The sequence below is a fragment of the Schistocerca serialis genome, chromosome 1 (genome assembly GCF_023864345.2).
Source record: "Schistocerca serialis cubense isolate TAMUIC-IGC-003099 chromosome 1, iqSchSeri2.2, whole genome shotgun sequence".
In the NCBI taxonomy this organism is placed as follows: domain Eukaryota; kingdom Metazoa; phylum Arthropoda; class Insecta; order Orthoptera; family Acrididae; genus Schistocerca; species Schistocerca serialis.
The window spans coordinates 1,159,455,264-1,159,472,423 of record NC_064638.1 but is presented as its reverse complement, the minus strand read 5'-3'; the positions used below and the strand labels follow the sequence as shown (position 1 = coordinate 1,159,472,423).

The 17,160-nt window shown below is 43.6% G+C and overlaps 1 protein-coding gene across 4 annotated transcripts in view; it reads right to left on the bottom strand.

The window, feature by feature from the left end:
• LOC126418141 (serine/threonine-protein phosphatase 6 regulatory ankyrin repeat subunit B-like) overlaps positions 1 to 17,160 on the bottom strand; it is a 352,754-nt gene that overhangs the window by 224,409 nt on the left and 111,185 nt on the right. For all 4 annotated transcript variants that reach the window (XM_050085172.1, XM_050085171.1, XM_050085170.1 and 1 more), the window contains exon 4: positions 12,039 to 12,335. In XM_050085172.1, coding sequence (XP_049941129.1) covers positions 12,039 to 12,335 — 297 coding nt within the window. The remainder of the gene's footprint in view (positions 1 to 12,038; positions 12,336 to 17,160) is intronic.

The following is a 17,160-nucleotide window of genomic DNA, read 5'->3' as shown; positions in this document are numbered from 1 at the left end:
GATTCAAATTAATGATATCAATATAATAGAAGGAAACATTCCACGTGGGAAAAATTATATATAAAATCAAAGATGAGGTGACTTACCGAACGAAAGCGCTGGCAGGTCGATAGACACACAAACAAACACAAACATGCACACAAAATTCAAGCTTTCGCAACAAACTGTTGCCTCATCAGGAAAGAGGGAAGGAGAGGGGAAGACGAAAGGGAGTGGGTTTTAAGGGAGAGGGTAAGGAGTCATTCCAATCCCGGGAGCGGAAAGACTTACCTTAGGGGGAAAAAAGGACAGGTATACACTCGCACACACGCACATATCCATCCACACATACAGACACAAGCAGACATATTTAAAGACAAAGAGTTTGGGCAGAGATGTCAGTCGAGGCAGAAGTGTAGAGGCAAAGAAGTTGTTGAAAGACAGGTGAGGTATGAGTGGCAGCAACTTGACATTAACGGAGATTGAGGCCTGGCGGATGACGAGAAGAGAGGATATATTGAAGGGCATGTTCCCATCTCCGGAGTTCGGATAGGTTGGTGTTGGTGGGAAGTATCCAGATAACCCGGACGGTGTAACACTGTGCCAAGATGTGCTGGCTGTGCACCAAGGCATGCTTAGCCACGGGGTGATCCTCATTACCAACAAACACTGTCTGCCTGTGTCCATTCATGCGAATGGACAGTTTGTTGCTGGTCATTCCCACATAGAATGCATCACAGTGTAGGCAGGTCAGTTGGTAAATCACGTGGGTGCTTTCACACGTGGCTCTGCCTTTGATCGTGTACACCTTCCGGGTTACAGGACTGGAGTAGGTGGTGGTGGGAGGGTGCATGGGACAGGTTTTGCATCGGGGGCGGTTACAAGGATAGGAGCCAGAGGGTAGGGAAGGTGGTTTGGGGATTTCATAGGGATGAACTAACAGGTTACGAAGGTTAGGTGGACGGCGGAAAGACATGCCTTCGCCCTAGCCAGATTACGCTCTCATATTCTATTTTCTCAGGCTTGTCTACAATTTGGCATCACCCCCAAAGGCCTCACACTTAAAGTTCCCATCTCTGGCTGCAACCCTTCCTTCCATCAGTCCCTATACCAGTTCCAAACTGAACAATCCATTGCCCTCACCCACCTAATCCTCCACCTACACATCAACTCAGCCAATGAACACACCCGTCAACTCCCATCCTTAATAAAAGTCCTTAATCTTTCCTCTCCCACATCCACACCGGCTGTTCAGAGCATCCTCCTACAGGCCAACCGTAAATTAGAACAGCATGCCGCCCTCCACCTCAAAAAACTATCCAATCTCCTGGTTTCCCACCTCCGGAAAGGCAACTCACTCACCCTTCACAACCTTTCCAGCAAACCTCCACCTCCTCTCATTGCACACAAACCCAGTCTCTCCCATCTACTCAATCTCCCACTTCCAGCTCCACTCCCTCCAAAACCTCAAAATTCCGATCAACACAATCTGGAAACACAACACCCTAATTCAGTAGTTAACCTTTCCTCCAAACCTCTCTCCCAATCTGAAACCTCTGTCCTATCCAAAGGCCTCACCTTCAGCCCCACTCCCAGATTCAACCAAACAGCCCTCGTCAAAGATTTACTGTCCTACACCCGTACTCTCTGCTGGAAGTATCACTTTGCCACGAAGAAAAATGATCCTAATCCTACTCCTAATGATCCGACTTCTCAAGACACCATCCAAATTGAACCCTGCCTGGAACAGTTCCGTCCTCCGTCACAGCGGGACCCACCTCCTCTTCCTCAAAATCACCCTCTCCAAACCTTCCAGGAATTTCTGACTTCCAGCCTTGCATCTCAATCCTTCTTAAAAAACCTTAATCCTACACCCAACATCACCACTGCTGAAGCCCAGGCTACAAAGTTTGCCAAGGTAACCCCATTCCCGATGTCCAGGCGGAGCTTCAAGGAATCCTCAGAACCTTAGGCCCCCTGCAAAACCTTTCACCTGACTCCATCAACCTCCTGACCCCACCGACACCCCGCACCCCTTCCTTCTACCTTCTTCCTAAAATCCACAAACCCAATCATCCCGGCCGCCCCATTGTAGCTGGTTACCAAGCCCCCACAGAACGTATCTCTGCCTACGTAGATCAACACCTTCAACCCATTACATGCAGTCTCCCATCCTTCATCAAAGACACCAACCACTTTCTTGAACGCCTGGAATCCTTACCCAATCTGTTACCCCCGGAAACCATCCTTGTAACCATTGATGCCACGTCCTTATACACAAATATTCCGCACGTCCAGGGCCTCGCTGCGATGGAGCATTTCCTTTCACGCCGATCACCTACCACCCTACCTAAAACCTCTTTCCTCATTACCTTAGCCAGCTTCATCCTGACCCACAACTTCTTCACTTTTGAAGGCCAGACATACCAACAATTAAAGGGAACAGCCATGGGTACCAGGATGGCCCCCTCGTATGCCAACCTATTCATGGGTCGCTTAGAGGAAGCCTTCTTGGTTACCCAAGTCTGCCAACCCAAAGTTTGGTACAGATTTATTGATGACATCTTTATGATCTGGACTCACAGTGAAGAAGAACTCCAGAATTTCCTCTCCAACCTCAACTCCTTTGGTTCCATCAGATTCACCTGGTCCTATTCCAAATCCCATGCCACTTTCCTTGACGTTAACCTCCACCTGTCCAATGGCCAACTTCACACGTCCGTCCACATCAAACCCACCAACAAGCAACAGTACCTCCATTATGACAGCTGCCACCCATTCCACATCAAACGGTCCCTTCCCTACAGCCTAGGTCTTCGTGGCAAACGAATCTGCTCCAGTCCGGAATCCCTGAATCAGTACACCAACAACCTGAAAACAGCTTTCGCATCCCGCAACTACCCTCCCGACCTGGTACAGAAGCAAATAACCAGAGCCACTTCCTCGTCCCCTCAAACCCAGAATCCCCCACAGAAAAAACACAAAAGTGCCCCACTTGTGACAGGATAATTTCCGGGACTGGACCAGACTCTGAATGTGGCTCTCCAGCAGGGATACGACTTCCTCAAATCCTGCCCTGAAATGAGATCCATCCTTCATGAAATCCTCCCCACTCCGCCAAGAGTGTCTTTCCGCCGTCCACTTAACCTTCGTAACTTGTTAGTTCATCCCTATGAAATCCCCAAACCACCTTCCCTACTCTCTGGCTCCTATCCTTGTAACCGCCCCCGATGCAAAACCTGTCCCATGCACCCTCCCACCACCACCTACTCCAGTCCTGTAACCCGGAAGGTGTACACGATCAAAGGCAGAGCCACGTGTGAAAGCACCCACGTGATTTACCAACTGACCTGCCTACACTGTGATGCATTCTATGTGGGAACGACCAGCAACAAACTGTCCATTCGCATGAATGGACACAGGCAGACAGTGTTTGTTGGTAATGAGGATCACCCCGTGGCTAAACATGCCTTGGTGCACAGCCAGCACATCTTGGCACAGTGTTACACCGTCCGGGTTATCTGGATACTTCCCACCAACACCAACCTATCCGAACTCCGGAGATGGGAACTTGCCCTTCAATATATCCTCTCTTCTCGTCATCCGCCAGGCCTCAATCTCCACTAATTTCAAGTTGCTGCCACTCATACCTCACCTGTCTTTCAACAACTTCTTTGCCTCTACACTTCTGCCTCGACTGACATCTCTGCCCAAACTCTTTGTCTTTAAATATGTCTGCTTGTGTCTGTATGTGTGGATGGATATGTGCATGTGTGCAAGTGTATACCTGTCCTTTTTTCCCCCTAAGGTAAGTCTTTCCGCTCCCGGGATTGGAATGACTCCTTACCCTCTCCCTTAAAACCCACTCCCTTTCGTCTTCCCCTCTCCTTCCCTCTTTCCTGATGAGGCAACAGTTTGTTGCGAAAGCTTGAATTTTGTGTGTATGTTTGTGTTTGTTTGTGTGTCTATCGACCTGCCAGCGCTTTCGTTCGGTATGTCACCTCATCTTTGATTTTATATATAATTTTTCCCACGTGGAATGTTTCCTTCTATTATATATATATATATATATATATATATATATATATATATATATATATATATATATATATATATAGTTAAAGATTAATAGTTCTGTTATTTACCCCATTCCCTTAAATAGCACAAAATGCATATACTATATTTATAGATTTATTTATTCCTATTCAAGAATTCATCTGTGGTATAGGAGTTGTCAAGGAGATATGATTTCAATTTATTTTTGAACCTATTACTGCTGTCTGTCAGACATTTTATTTCATCTGGTAATTTGTGAAAAAATTTTATAGCAGCATAATTTACTCCTTTCTGTGCCAGAGATAGGTTGAGTAAAGGATAGTGTAAGTCTTTCTTTTTTCTGGTATTATAATCATGAATGTCACTGTTGTTTTTAAACTGATCCATGTTGTTGAGAACAAATTTCATTAGTAAGTAAATGTACTGCGAGGCTGTTGTTAGAATGCCCAATCTTTTAAAAAGATTCCTACAAGATGTGCGACTATGAACCACACACATTATTCTAACCACTTTCTTTTGAGCAGTGAATACTTTTTGTCTAAATGTTGAGTTACCCCAAAATATTATTCCATATGACATCAGAGAGTGAAAGTGCGCAAAGTATGTTAGCTTACTAATTTCTATATCCTCAAAATTGGCAATTATTCTGATTGCAAAAGTTGCTGAAGCTAGTCACTTTACAAGATCCAAAATATGAATTTTCCAATTAAGATTATCATCTATATGTACACCCAAAAACTTAGTATTCTCTACCCTGTCTACCGACTTATGTTGATGTGTTATATTTATTGAAGGAACTGTACTTTTTGTAGCAGAAAATTGGATATATTGTGTTTTTTTAAAGTTTATAGCAAGCCTACTTGTAGAAAACCAATTAATGACTTTTCCAAAGACCTTATTTGTATCATTTTCAATTGGAGTTTCTTTTACTGGATTAATAGTGATGCTTGTATCATCAGCAAACGGTGTCAGTTCAGCTTCCTGTTTCAGATAGGAAGAGACGTCATTCACACATATCAAGAGCAGAAGGGGACCCATGATTGAACCCTGTGGAACACCTAATGTTATTTCACCCCAGTTAGATGAAATGGCAAACTTATTTAAATCACTTGACTCATATAAGGAAACTTTTTGCTTCCTGTTCTGTAGGTATGACTTAAATCACTCATATGCTATTCCATTTATACCACAGAATTGTAATTTCTGTAACATAATGTCACACAATCAAATGCTTTGGACAAGTCACAGAAAATTCCTATTGGTGACATTTTCCTATTTAAATACTATTATGTGGACAGTGAAATTGCATATTGCTGTCTCAGTGGAACAGCATTTTTGAAATCTGAACTGTGATTTGTGAACTGTGTGTTTAGGTTTTTACTGCTCATAGATGTTCAACAGCAAACTATTGAAGCAGTATGTTGATGTTTGCCTGCAACCTATTTATGAGGCTTATCAACATTTACCAGTAGTGAACTGGCCATATAATTGTGTAATATTGGAGGGTTGTGAACAGTGAAAGTAAGGAACTGTGAAACGCTTGTGCAACTGTCGGCTACATCGTTTACAGTAGTCGGTGTTGAACTTCCACCCCCCATTTTCCAGCCAGTATAACAATGCACTATGTCAACACCAAGGACAATGAACGAAGAAATAAAGCAGGCGAATATCACAAACAGTGCTGAACAAGTTGAGTGTGCTGCTGAGGCAAACAGCTGATACTCTTTTGGCAGAAAACGTACATAAGTGGTTTATGGTCGGTACAAATGGTAAACTCCCTGGCTTTCATTTGTGTCCAGAAGTATTTAATAGCCTCATAATAGTCGGGAGTTCTCTATTTCCACTGTGCCATTACACAGTTTTTGTAAAGCTGCACCACTCACCTCACATCAACCATAAATGCCAGGAGTGTATTCGGCTTGGCTTGCACAAGTAATGCAGCGTCCGCATTGCACTGTTTGGCTGCCTCAAAACTTGAGTGCCATCTTAAGAATTCTCGAAATTGAGCCTCATGTGGCAGGAATTGGCAACAGAAATTAAGCACGCCGAGGAAGCAACGCAATTCCTTAATGGTGCTTGGTCATGTGATTTCCTAGATGGTTTCAGCTTTCTCAGGCAAAGGTAGTGAACATCATAATGAGATCTTATGACACAGGAAGTTAATCTGTCTCTGATCAAAAACACATTTGGTGGTTTCAAAACCACACTGTACTGTTTTGATGTTCAAACATCACAGTTAGAGGCTGAAAAAACTAGAATAACATCAAGATATGCAAAGCAGAAGGGGAGACCTTGTAATATGGAGTCTATACACGTTTGCCAAGTTTGTGTGGCATTCTGGAGGCAGAATATAATGAAATGACTCTTTAATAGAGCAAATGGAGTGATTGTGGCAATCTATGGTATGTCTGCCTCTGCTATTGGGATCTGAGTATAAGCCTTGGCACAGTCTAGGCACTAAGTGAAGTGGGGATGACCAAGGACTACTCAATGGGTGCATAACACATTCCCAAAGCATATGCTTTTGTTATGGCTACATGCTCTGGGGCCAAACATCAGGGGTGACAATACACCGGTGGGCCATTGGTAGTTTTTATGTAATACACCGGTGGGCCATTGGCAGTTTTTATGTAATGCACTGTTTGTGACGTACCTCTTTCAGCATTCCAAGAGGTTGTGTCAGTGCTGGGAATTTCCACAGTAAGTCCATGTGCTCACCTCTTGTGGTTTGTAGCCATTTGTGCTGATGCGTTTTATCGAAAACCTGAGCTGGTTAAGCTGGTGTTGTGGTCAACAAGCTGCACATTTGCCACATCTGGCAACAGTTGGTAGTATGCTAGAAAATCTGCCTTTATTATGGTTCCAACACATCTGCAATTGTAAAGTCCCATGCTAGGTCACACCACAGCCCGATCTCCAGTTCGCCCGATAGTGTAGTGTATGCTGGTATGGTGGAATTATTCATTGCGGTCAGGCAGAAAGTGGTTGGTTGTTGCTTGCTGTGTAACTGCATGTGCAGAAATACACAAAGGTGCAACCCAGTGTCCACCACATGTTTTTGTCCTGACTTGCGGTCACTTATGAACAGGTGCTGTGACATAGTTTGGGAATCAGATAACATGCCTATGTCCAACTGCTGCTGGCATTTGGGTGGGCACAAAGCATAGTACATTTATACACCTGGTCACCAAATCTTTTGTGGTACCAACAGATGGAGTGTTGGCCTGTCCCAGACATTGAAAAGGTAGTTGACAAGCGGCTTCTTGATCTCTTGTAGTAACAGTCTCTGTCTTTGCTGGAATCCCGATGAGTCAACAGTTCACCAGTCTGTTTCATCAACAAATCAACTTTGGCAGACAGAACATCACAATCAATGACTATAAACATGGGAGTCACTGCAGTTACCAGCACAGGCATTATTGCATCAAATATCTTATCAGCCAATTCAGCCACTGCACCAAGGCCACATCTGTCTGAGATACTATAATATCTTTCACTTGAAGAAGCAGGCAGCTACTCCAAAATGTACACAGAAGACAGGTAAGGTATCTGTGTCAGCCTTCTTCTGCAAGCATCTCAAGTATTGTGACAGTCTCCCATTGCCAATGTCTTCTTGTGTCAAAACTTGCCTGATGCATTCCTCTTGTGATACAGATGCCCTACGGATCACTGCCATCTTCGGTTCCAAATAAGAATCCATTGTAGGCAGATAAGGGAACTGATATGACAATTAGCCTGTTACTAGGAACTGTTTATTATCAAAGTTCAGTCTAAGAGTTAGCACAATATTGTTGTGGAACACAGAGCCTCTGGTGGCTATTGCAAAAATATTTTGACAGCACAACATAAATAAGCACTTGAGCACTTGTGGCACCATGCACGACTGCACCACCCCAGGAGCTGGCTACAAGTACTTTGATTGAAATACCATCATAGGCATTTTTAAGTAACCTAGTGAATTTTATGATCTGTCTAACTGCTGGTTTGGCAAAAGTTATATTGTTGATGGAGTATGCATAGCATGTCTAAGTAAATGTAATTGTTATGATAGTGATGCTATGTATACATCTACACCTACATCCATACTCTGCAAACACCGTGAAGTGCATGCCAGAGGTTACATCCCACTGTACAAGTTGTTAGGGTTTTTTCCCATTCTATTAACATATTGAACATGGGAAGAATGATTGTTTGAATGCCTCTGTGTGTGCAGTTATTATTCTAATCTTATCCTCACAATCCCTATGTGAACTAAACATAGGCAATTGTAGTATATTCCTAGAGTCATCATTTAAAGCCAGTTCTTGAAACTTTGCTAATAGACTTTCTCAGGATAATTTACTTCTATCTTCAAGTGTCTTCCAATTCAGTTCCTTCCGTGTATCTGTGACACTCTCCCATGGGTCAAACAAACCTGTGACCATTTGTGCTGACCTTCTCTGCATTCATTCAATATTGCCTGTTAGTCCTGTTTGGTACAGATACCACACACTCTTCAGAAATATTCTATAATTGGTCACAAAGTGATTTTGTAAGCAATCACTTTTGTAAACTGATTGCACTTCCTCATTAGTCTAACAATAAACTGAAGTCTACCATCTGCTTTACCAACAACTAAGTCTGACTTACTGATATTATAGCCATAGGAAAATACATTTTTTTCATTTTGTGAAAAATTCTGTAAATTTCAAGGCAAGTTGTCAATCTTTGCACCACTTTCAAATCTTATCAAGATCTGACTGAATATTTATGCAACTTCTTTCAGACAGCACTTGATTATAGATAACTTCATTTTCCACAAATAGTCTGAGGTTACTATCAATAATACTATGAGGTCATCAATATACAACTTGAACAGCAAGGTTCCCAACACACTTCCCTGGGGTACACCCAAAGTTACTTCTACATCTGGCAATGACTTTCCATCCAAGATAACACACTGTGTCCTCCCTATGAGTCACAAATTTCACTTGATACCCATTTGACCATACTTTTGACATTAAAGACAGGTGTGGTACTGAGTCAAATGCTTTTTGGAAATCAAGAAATACTGCATCTACTTGACTGCCTTGATCTAAAGCTTTCAATGTATCATGTGAGAAAAGTGCAATTTGGGTTTCATTTGATTGATGTTTTGGAATCAATATGTTGTGTGATGCCCTTAGGGTAGTTAGGTTTAAGTAGTTCTGAGTTCTAGGGGACTGATGACTATAGATGTTAAGTCCCATAGTTCTCAGAGCCATTTGAACCATTTTTTGGAATCAATACTGGTTGGCATGGAGGAGACCACTCTGTTTGAGACACCGAATTATGTTTCAGCTCAGAATATGTTCTAAGATTCTTTGTCAAGGATACTGAATGGTAGTTTTGGTGATCACTTCTACTACCCTTCTTGTAGACAGATGTGACCTGAGCTCTTTTCCAAGAACTGGGCACAGCTTTTTGTTCAAGGGACCTATGATATACTGTAGTTAGAGGAGAGAGAGAGAGAGAGAGATAGAGAGAGAGAGAGAGAGATGGAATCTGCTAGGAATTTCATTGGGCCCTGGAACTTCATTCAATTTTAATGATTTTAGCTTTTTCTGAACACCACTGATACTAGTACTGAGTTCACCTATCTTTCCAGTGATACAAGTGTGTGCAACATCCCACCAGTTAGTGAATAGTTAAAAATGGTTTAAAAACCTGTGAATATCTTGCCTTTGGTGTCCCTCGACAACTGCATACATGAGCTAAAATATGCTTGTTCAATAAATATAGGATACCATAATGGATTTCACTACAATTATGTAGACCACAACTGAAGTAAAGTAAGTATGTAGATTTATTCACTTCAAAACCTGTATCTTATGAGCTCATGATCACCCTTCGGTGTAATAAGACTCATTGTTACTACTACAGCTAACCGATGGTAGCACATACTACACTGGCAATATTCAATAGTCCAGCTTCAGTGATTTGATAGAAATGCGTGTGTGAGGTCCATTGCATTGTTCAACACTAATACTCAACAAAGTACGAATATAAAGTCACGTATCATTCTGCCTTTTGCGATATTTAATCAAACTGTTTAACATTGTGAAATAATCCATCACTTCACTGTTCTAATATGATGTTTTAGACAATGTCCAACACACGAGTTGCTATATTGTAAATCCAAACCTGAATGATGCACCGAGAACTTATCTCAACTGTACACAGAGATCTGTCCTCTGGTGGGTCCACCACTCAACTCTCCTAACAATACTTGAGGCCAAGTATTTACACTCTTCCCACAATTTACTATTGGTTATAATAATGCAAAACATAATTTATAATATGAAACAGTTTAACTGTATTATCAAACACTCTATAATATTCCCTACTTTGCTAGAACAAGTTTAAGACATTTTCTAAACACATAAAAATCACATTAATATTGAAATGCCAGAAATAAGCATTCTAACAATGACAAATGATCAATGACCTATATTTTGTTAATTAGGCTTGAGATTTAATTCCTACCATTCACAGATGATGAGAATGAAATATATTATTCTTTTATCTAAACATTTTCCATATATTAATTTCCTGAATCTGATTTTGATTGTTTATGGTACAGAGGGTATTGTAACTACTATTGTTTGTTATTGTTATTATTCTTCTAAAAGCCTTTTTCCTATTATCGAAAAGTAATTGAATTTAACTACAGCTGGAAATATAAGAGCATTGATCTAGTATTACATAACGCAGGGATGGTAACCATAAGACTGGAATGTTACAGGTTCCATCGGGACAATATTCCTAGGTTTTCCTTTGTAGAGGGACATTTGAAAATAGAGTTAACCATTCCCATTTTTTGCTTTGCTATCCTCAATTTCAGTTCCGATTTCATTTGTTAGGAACTTGACATGCTTTGGTGCTATTAACACCCTTCACATAGCACCAGAATATCTTTGAGTTTTGTGAAAGATCACTTGACAATATTCCGCTACGGTAGTCACTGAAGACTTCACACATTGCCATTTTGACAGCCAAATGTGTTTCATTCAGCATTGCTCTATCTACAGTCCTATACTTAGTTTTACACCTATTCTATTTCTTTAGATGTTTCTTTACAATGGCTGTACACCACAGAGAGTCCCTCCCATTATGAAGTATTCTACTGAATGCATATCTACCCAGTGCATGGTCAACTATAATATTAAACTAGTGTTTACAGCAACTGTTCTGAAGAATTCACTGAATTTAGTTTCCAATTTTTCTGGCCTAACACAATCTGCCTAGCATCTCTTATCACCATGCAATTTAACAGCATTTGCTGTATCAGGTTTATCTGCTTCATGCCTTAAATGCACAAAATTATTTTTGCTTTGTTCCTGGAATATTCAATTTTTTGTGTATAGAGCTTGTTTCTAGCTTGTTTGATGACATGATGCAAAACAGAATGTGTTGAACAGAATACAATACATCCAGGAATTCAATCACACCATGGGATCAACAATAATCTCACCTGTGATAACCAGACCTTTGGGTTGAGAATAGCTTGATTTTTTCAGCTTTTCTGTAATTCACATTTGTTTATATTGGGCTGAATCTACTAAGAGTGCTACAGCTGGAAAGCTCAAACCTTAAAATTTATAAATAAAATTGATTAAACAGGATTCCTAAAACAATAAGTAATTATATTACCACTTTGAAATGTGACTATAACTCCAGTACCACTGTTTCCCTAATATCAGCACTTTTTATCAAAGAATGCAGCAACAATGAAATATTACAAAAACTGATAATATTCTGAGCTCCATATTTTACATTTCTTCTCTCTGATACTTTAGCACCCAGTGGCTAAGAAAATTGCTTTAAGATAAAGAACTAAGGATTTGTCAACATTTCTTTGTTTCTTTCAGTCTTATTACTTCATAATATCTTTTAGAGTAGACATTTTAGTAACATCTGCTATATTTTAGAATGATACTCAAATAATTATAATAAATTATTTAAACACACTCTTAATTACTTACGCCATTTGGATAGCTTGAAGATAGCATTAGTGGTGTCTGCCCATATCTGTCTTTGCAGTCAATAGGTACCCAATCTCCTTCCAACAGGTACTTCAGTATTTCCCGTGACTTAGATGCAGCAGCATGGTGAAGAACAGTTCTGCCATAAACGTCCAGTGAATCCATTGGAATACCTGAATCCTGGTAAAATTTAAATGTCTCCAAGCACCAGGAACGAGCTGCTACATGAAGTGCTGTCTCCCCCAAGACATTTCTGGCATGTAAATTAGCACCAGCTGATACCAGGTACTCTATAACCTAAGAGGAAGGAGTATCTTTCAACTTAATACTGAAATTATAAATTTATTTAGCTCTTAAACTAAAATATGCTGTAACAATAACATACATATAATATTCATATTATTAGAATGATAATTAATTACATTTCTCATGATATCAAATTCAAATGAATTATGCGCTACTGTTCCTTTCAAGCAAATTTGTGTTGAAAACCAAAAATCACATAAGAAAATACGCATATTACTGTGGCAACCTTTCGCCGTACAGCTGTCTTAACAGCTCCATATGTCTCTAGTTCACAATGGCCGTCTGCTATGGCAGCGAGTTTCTATCTTTTGTGTGTTACTTCCATCCCAAGCTATTGATCCTGCCATCTGACAAATTCCTGCATACTACACTCGCTGGCTACCGGTAGACAACAACAGCTTGGTCTGTAGTGAGTGATGGAGGTCCACATAGTCATTTCATTACCTCCAAACACCACCCGCAATGAGACACTCCAGCAACATCTCATGACAGAACTCACGTCGTCTGAAATGCAGCGCATCTGGCCCTCATTCCCCTTGAGCAGTGTGGGGACCGGAAACCCTCGCAAGTCCTGCACCTTCTCTGAAACCTGATGGAGCCATAAATGGTCTCTGACAGCTTCCCACACAACATCTGGCTAGCTCACCTCCCGGCCCCGATACAGACAGCTGTGGCGTCTCATGCTGACCTCTCCTTCAGCAACGCTGCCAGCCTCACCATGTTCACAAGATGCTGGCCTCACTGCTCACAACTGTCATTGCCACATGATAGAGCCACCACCATCCAGCATAGCCAGCTGGCCGTCACTCCGCCGGCCACACCATTTTGAGCCACCCTTGCCACTCAACATACCATTAATGACATACCAGCTGCTCCAGTCCCGCCAGCCCACAGCCAGTGACCAGTAACTGGGGGGTATATGACGTCCTCACCCATCTCAGCACCTACACAACAATGCTGCAAGCTACTGTGGCCTGCATCGATTCCAATCGCCACTATTCGTGCAGCTCCAGCCACTAGCGGAACAACAACTACTGCCACCACAGCCCTAGCCAACCTGCAAACACTTTTCGCAACATAGCCAGCCTCTGCTGGTACAATGAGCATTTCAGCCCAGATGCTGTGAACTGCAGGGAGCCTGCTCCTGGCACCCAAATGGAAATGGTCGCTGCAATTATGCACACCCAGCTGTTGCTCAATTTCCCAGCATCTGCTCATCCATGATGTTTGCTCTGCTATGCCATTCCTGATCAACAGCTTCTCCAAGTTGTCAATTTCCTGTATCAGCTCGTACAAGACCCTGGCACCATCTCAGCTATCGTCCTGAAGGCAGCAAACAACACCACCATCACCACCTATGGCATACATCACCATGACCTTGATCTCGGCCTCCAACGGGACCTCACCTGGACATTCACAATCACTGACGTCACTGACCCCATTATCGCTGCAGACTTCATTGGACACTACTCCCTGCTCGCTGATGTTGCATGCTGACACCTCACTGACAGTGACAGAGAGCTCAACAAAGTGCACCACTCGTTTCACAGTTCTTTTAGACGTGAAGCAGGCTGCTTGGAGTGGCCACGTGGTTTGAGGTGCCATGTCACGAATTGTGCAGCCCCTCCTGCCGGAGGTTCAAGGCCTCCCTCCCTCACGCATGGGTATGTGTGTTGTTCTTAGCATAAGTTAGTTTAAGTCTAGGGACTGATGACCTCAGTTGGCCACTTAGAAATTCACAAACACACACGAAGCAGGTAGCATATTCCAGCCCCTATGTCGACCTAAAGGCACAATTTCCTGCTCTCACATGCCCATCCAGCGCCCCTCAAAAGGTCCACCAATCAACTGTTCACTAGACTGACACCATTCCTGGACCACCCGTCTTCTGCCAGCCATGGCACCTACCACCGCACAGACTCAGCATCGCCAAGATTGAGTTCGACAGGCCGCTCACTGCCGGTGTGCTGCACCCTTTGAAGAGCCCGTGGGCATCTGCTCTTCACTTTGTCAAGAAAAAGGAAGACTCCTGTACCCAAGAAGTGATTACCAGAAGCTAAAAAACCCCAACATACCTGACTGATACCCAGTGCTGTTCTTAAGCAGCTAAAATAATGGGCTAGCCCAAGCTACAAGATTCAGCACAAATGACTGCACGAGGCTATCATCCAGACACACAAATACATCCAGAAGGTCACCATCATCATGCCACTTGCACTCTACAAGGGTGCCTGTACGACCTTCGGCCTCCATAATGGCACCCAAATGTGACAGTGTTTCTTGGGCAGTACACTGCATGGCTTGCCCTGCTGTTTTGCCTACTTTTATGACATACTCATGTTTTCTGTGATGCCCAAGGAACACCTCTGTCACTTCCAAGGCATGTTAAACTTCTCCTGCCACCATCTGACAAATGCCACTGCTATGCAGAAGCTACACACCACCACAATCAAAGCTGGCCAAACGAAGGGGAGCAGGCCAGTGCCATCAATGAATAAAATAGAACACAGCTTCTCTGCTGCTACGCATGACTTTGAGGATGCTACTCTGCTCAGCACTTCCATCCCACTTGCCATTGTGGTCGACACCAGCTAGATGGCCAACGGACTGTCGGTGACGTCTGGCAGCCACTTACTTTCTTCTCCAGCAAGCTCTCTGCCACTCAATGATGCTGGAGTGCATGCAACACAGTATCCTTGCAATCTATGAGGCAAATACTTTTAGTCATCATTCGAGGCCATGTCATTTCATAGTCTTCACCGAACAAGCCCATAATGTAGGCCCTTGCAAAGCACTTCAACCAGTGTCGCCATCAATCCTGGCAGCTGTTGTTCAATCCCGAATTTACTACCAACATACATCACATTGCCAGAATTGACAATGTCATCACTGACTGCCTCACCCACACCTGCACTGTCATCTTAAGGCATTAGCACTGTCCAGGAGCATGACTCGGAATTTACCCCCTCGTGTCTGGATGCCGTCACTGGACTCTGCCTTCAATGTATGCCAGCTCCTGGCTCAGACAACAGTATCTGGGGTACAATGTATCCACCAGCTCACTGTGCTTGTTCCTGCCCAGCACCTTCCACAAGGCCGCTTTCGACCATTTACATAACCTGGTGCACCCCAACGAGCACACATCTGCCATTCTGGTGATGGACATTTCATGTGGCCAGGTATTCAGAGGGAATGCAGGAACTAGGAAGGCACCTGCCTCGCCTGTCAGTGCATCAAGGTTAGCCGCCACATGAATGACCCCATCGCTGCCTACCTAGACTTCACACATTGCTATGCCCACATTTGCATTGACTTCGTCAGCCCTCTACCTTCCTCTGATGGCTGCTGCTACCTCTTCACCATGGTGGACAGGTTCACCCACTGACCTGAGACAACACCAATTCCTGACATAACTGTCACCATGGTAGCCACCACCTTCGTCTCCACATGGATCACTTGTTTCAGCTGTCACTGTGGACCGCGGATACCAGTTTACATCTTTACTTTATCACATGCTAACAGACCTCTATGGCATTGGTTTCCACCAAACATGGAGCTGCCATCTGTCAACCAACGGCATGGTGGAACGGTTCCATCATACCTTGACGGCCTCTCTCACCTGTCATAGCAAGAGATGGACCGCTGCCCTGCCCCTGGTACTCCTCGGCCTCAATATTGCTTGCCAACCTTGGGATGTCTGCCACTGAACTTGTTTACAGCCAGCCACTCGCTGTCCCGGCTGAGTTCCTGGAGCCCGCCCACCTACCTGCAGATGACCTCATCACTGAGTTCATCACCATCTTGCAGTACTGCACGGCTCACCTGCAACCCTTCCTCCCACCCTCCCCCCCCCCCAACCATGGGGAATGCAGGGGATTCATTCATGGTGACCTCACACCATGCACACATTTATGTTACGCAGCGACACTCACCAGCCCCCAGTTTACCCACACAACTTCAAGCCCCCACAGGGTTCTGAAGTAGGACTCCAAGATATTTACATTTCAACTCCACAACACACCTACCAGCATTTCCATCAAAAGACTCAGGCTCGCTATATGGTGCCAGATGCCAGCTGGTGTGGCCGTGCATTTCTAGGTGCTTCAGCCTGAAACCGCGTGACCGCTACGGTTGCAGGTTCGAATCCTGCCTTGGGCATGGATGTGTGTGATGTCCTTAGGTTAGTTAGGTTTAATTAGTTCTAAGTTCTAGGGAACTGATGACCACTGATGTTAAGTCCCATAGTGCTCAGAGCCATTTGAACCATTTTTTTGCTGCCAGGTCCCATACCATTCAGCCCGACCATCATCCTCATTAAAACCACGCTGCTGCCGCCGCCTATGCTGCCAAGCACCCCAACCGCCGAAGTCTTTTGGCATAGGCCTGTCACACTACAATTGAGGAAACCATGGGAAACCTACCGTGCTATGATGGTGCCACCGTATCTCACCGGCCATTGACAACAAAGGCACCAGTCTCCCTGATGCAGAGGATGCCCACACCCCTTCCCCCATACCACCAATCGCTGATACAGCGAATTCCCCTCTGCCGCTGTCAACAGCCAGCTATGCCACCACACTGCATCACAGTGTCAACCACTTCCACAACAGTGTTATTTTTTGCGCTCCCAGCAGTGCACTCCACAGCTGCCACCGCCCACCCTCACACTGGAGGCACTGGCAATTCAGACTCACAGTGCCCAGCACGTGCACTTTCAGCTGTCAAACGGCCCACCAGGCTGACAACCTCTCCATGCTGCCACCCAGCAGTGATGCTCCACCCACTTCACACTTCACACTTCACACTTGGCACCCTC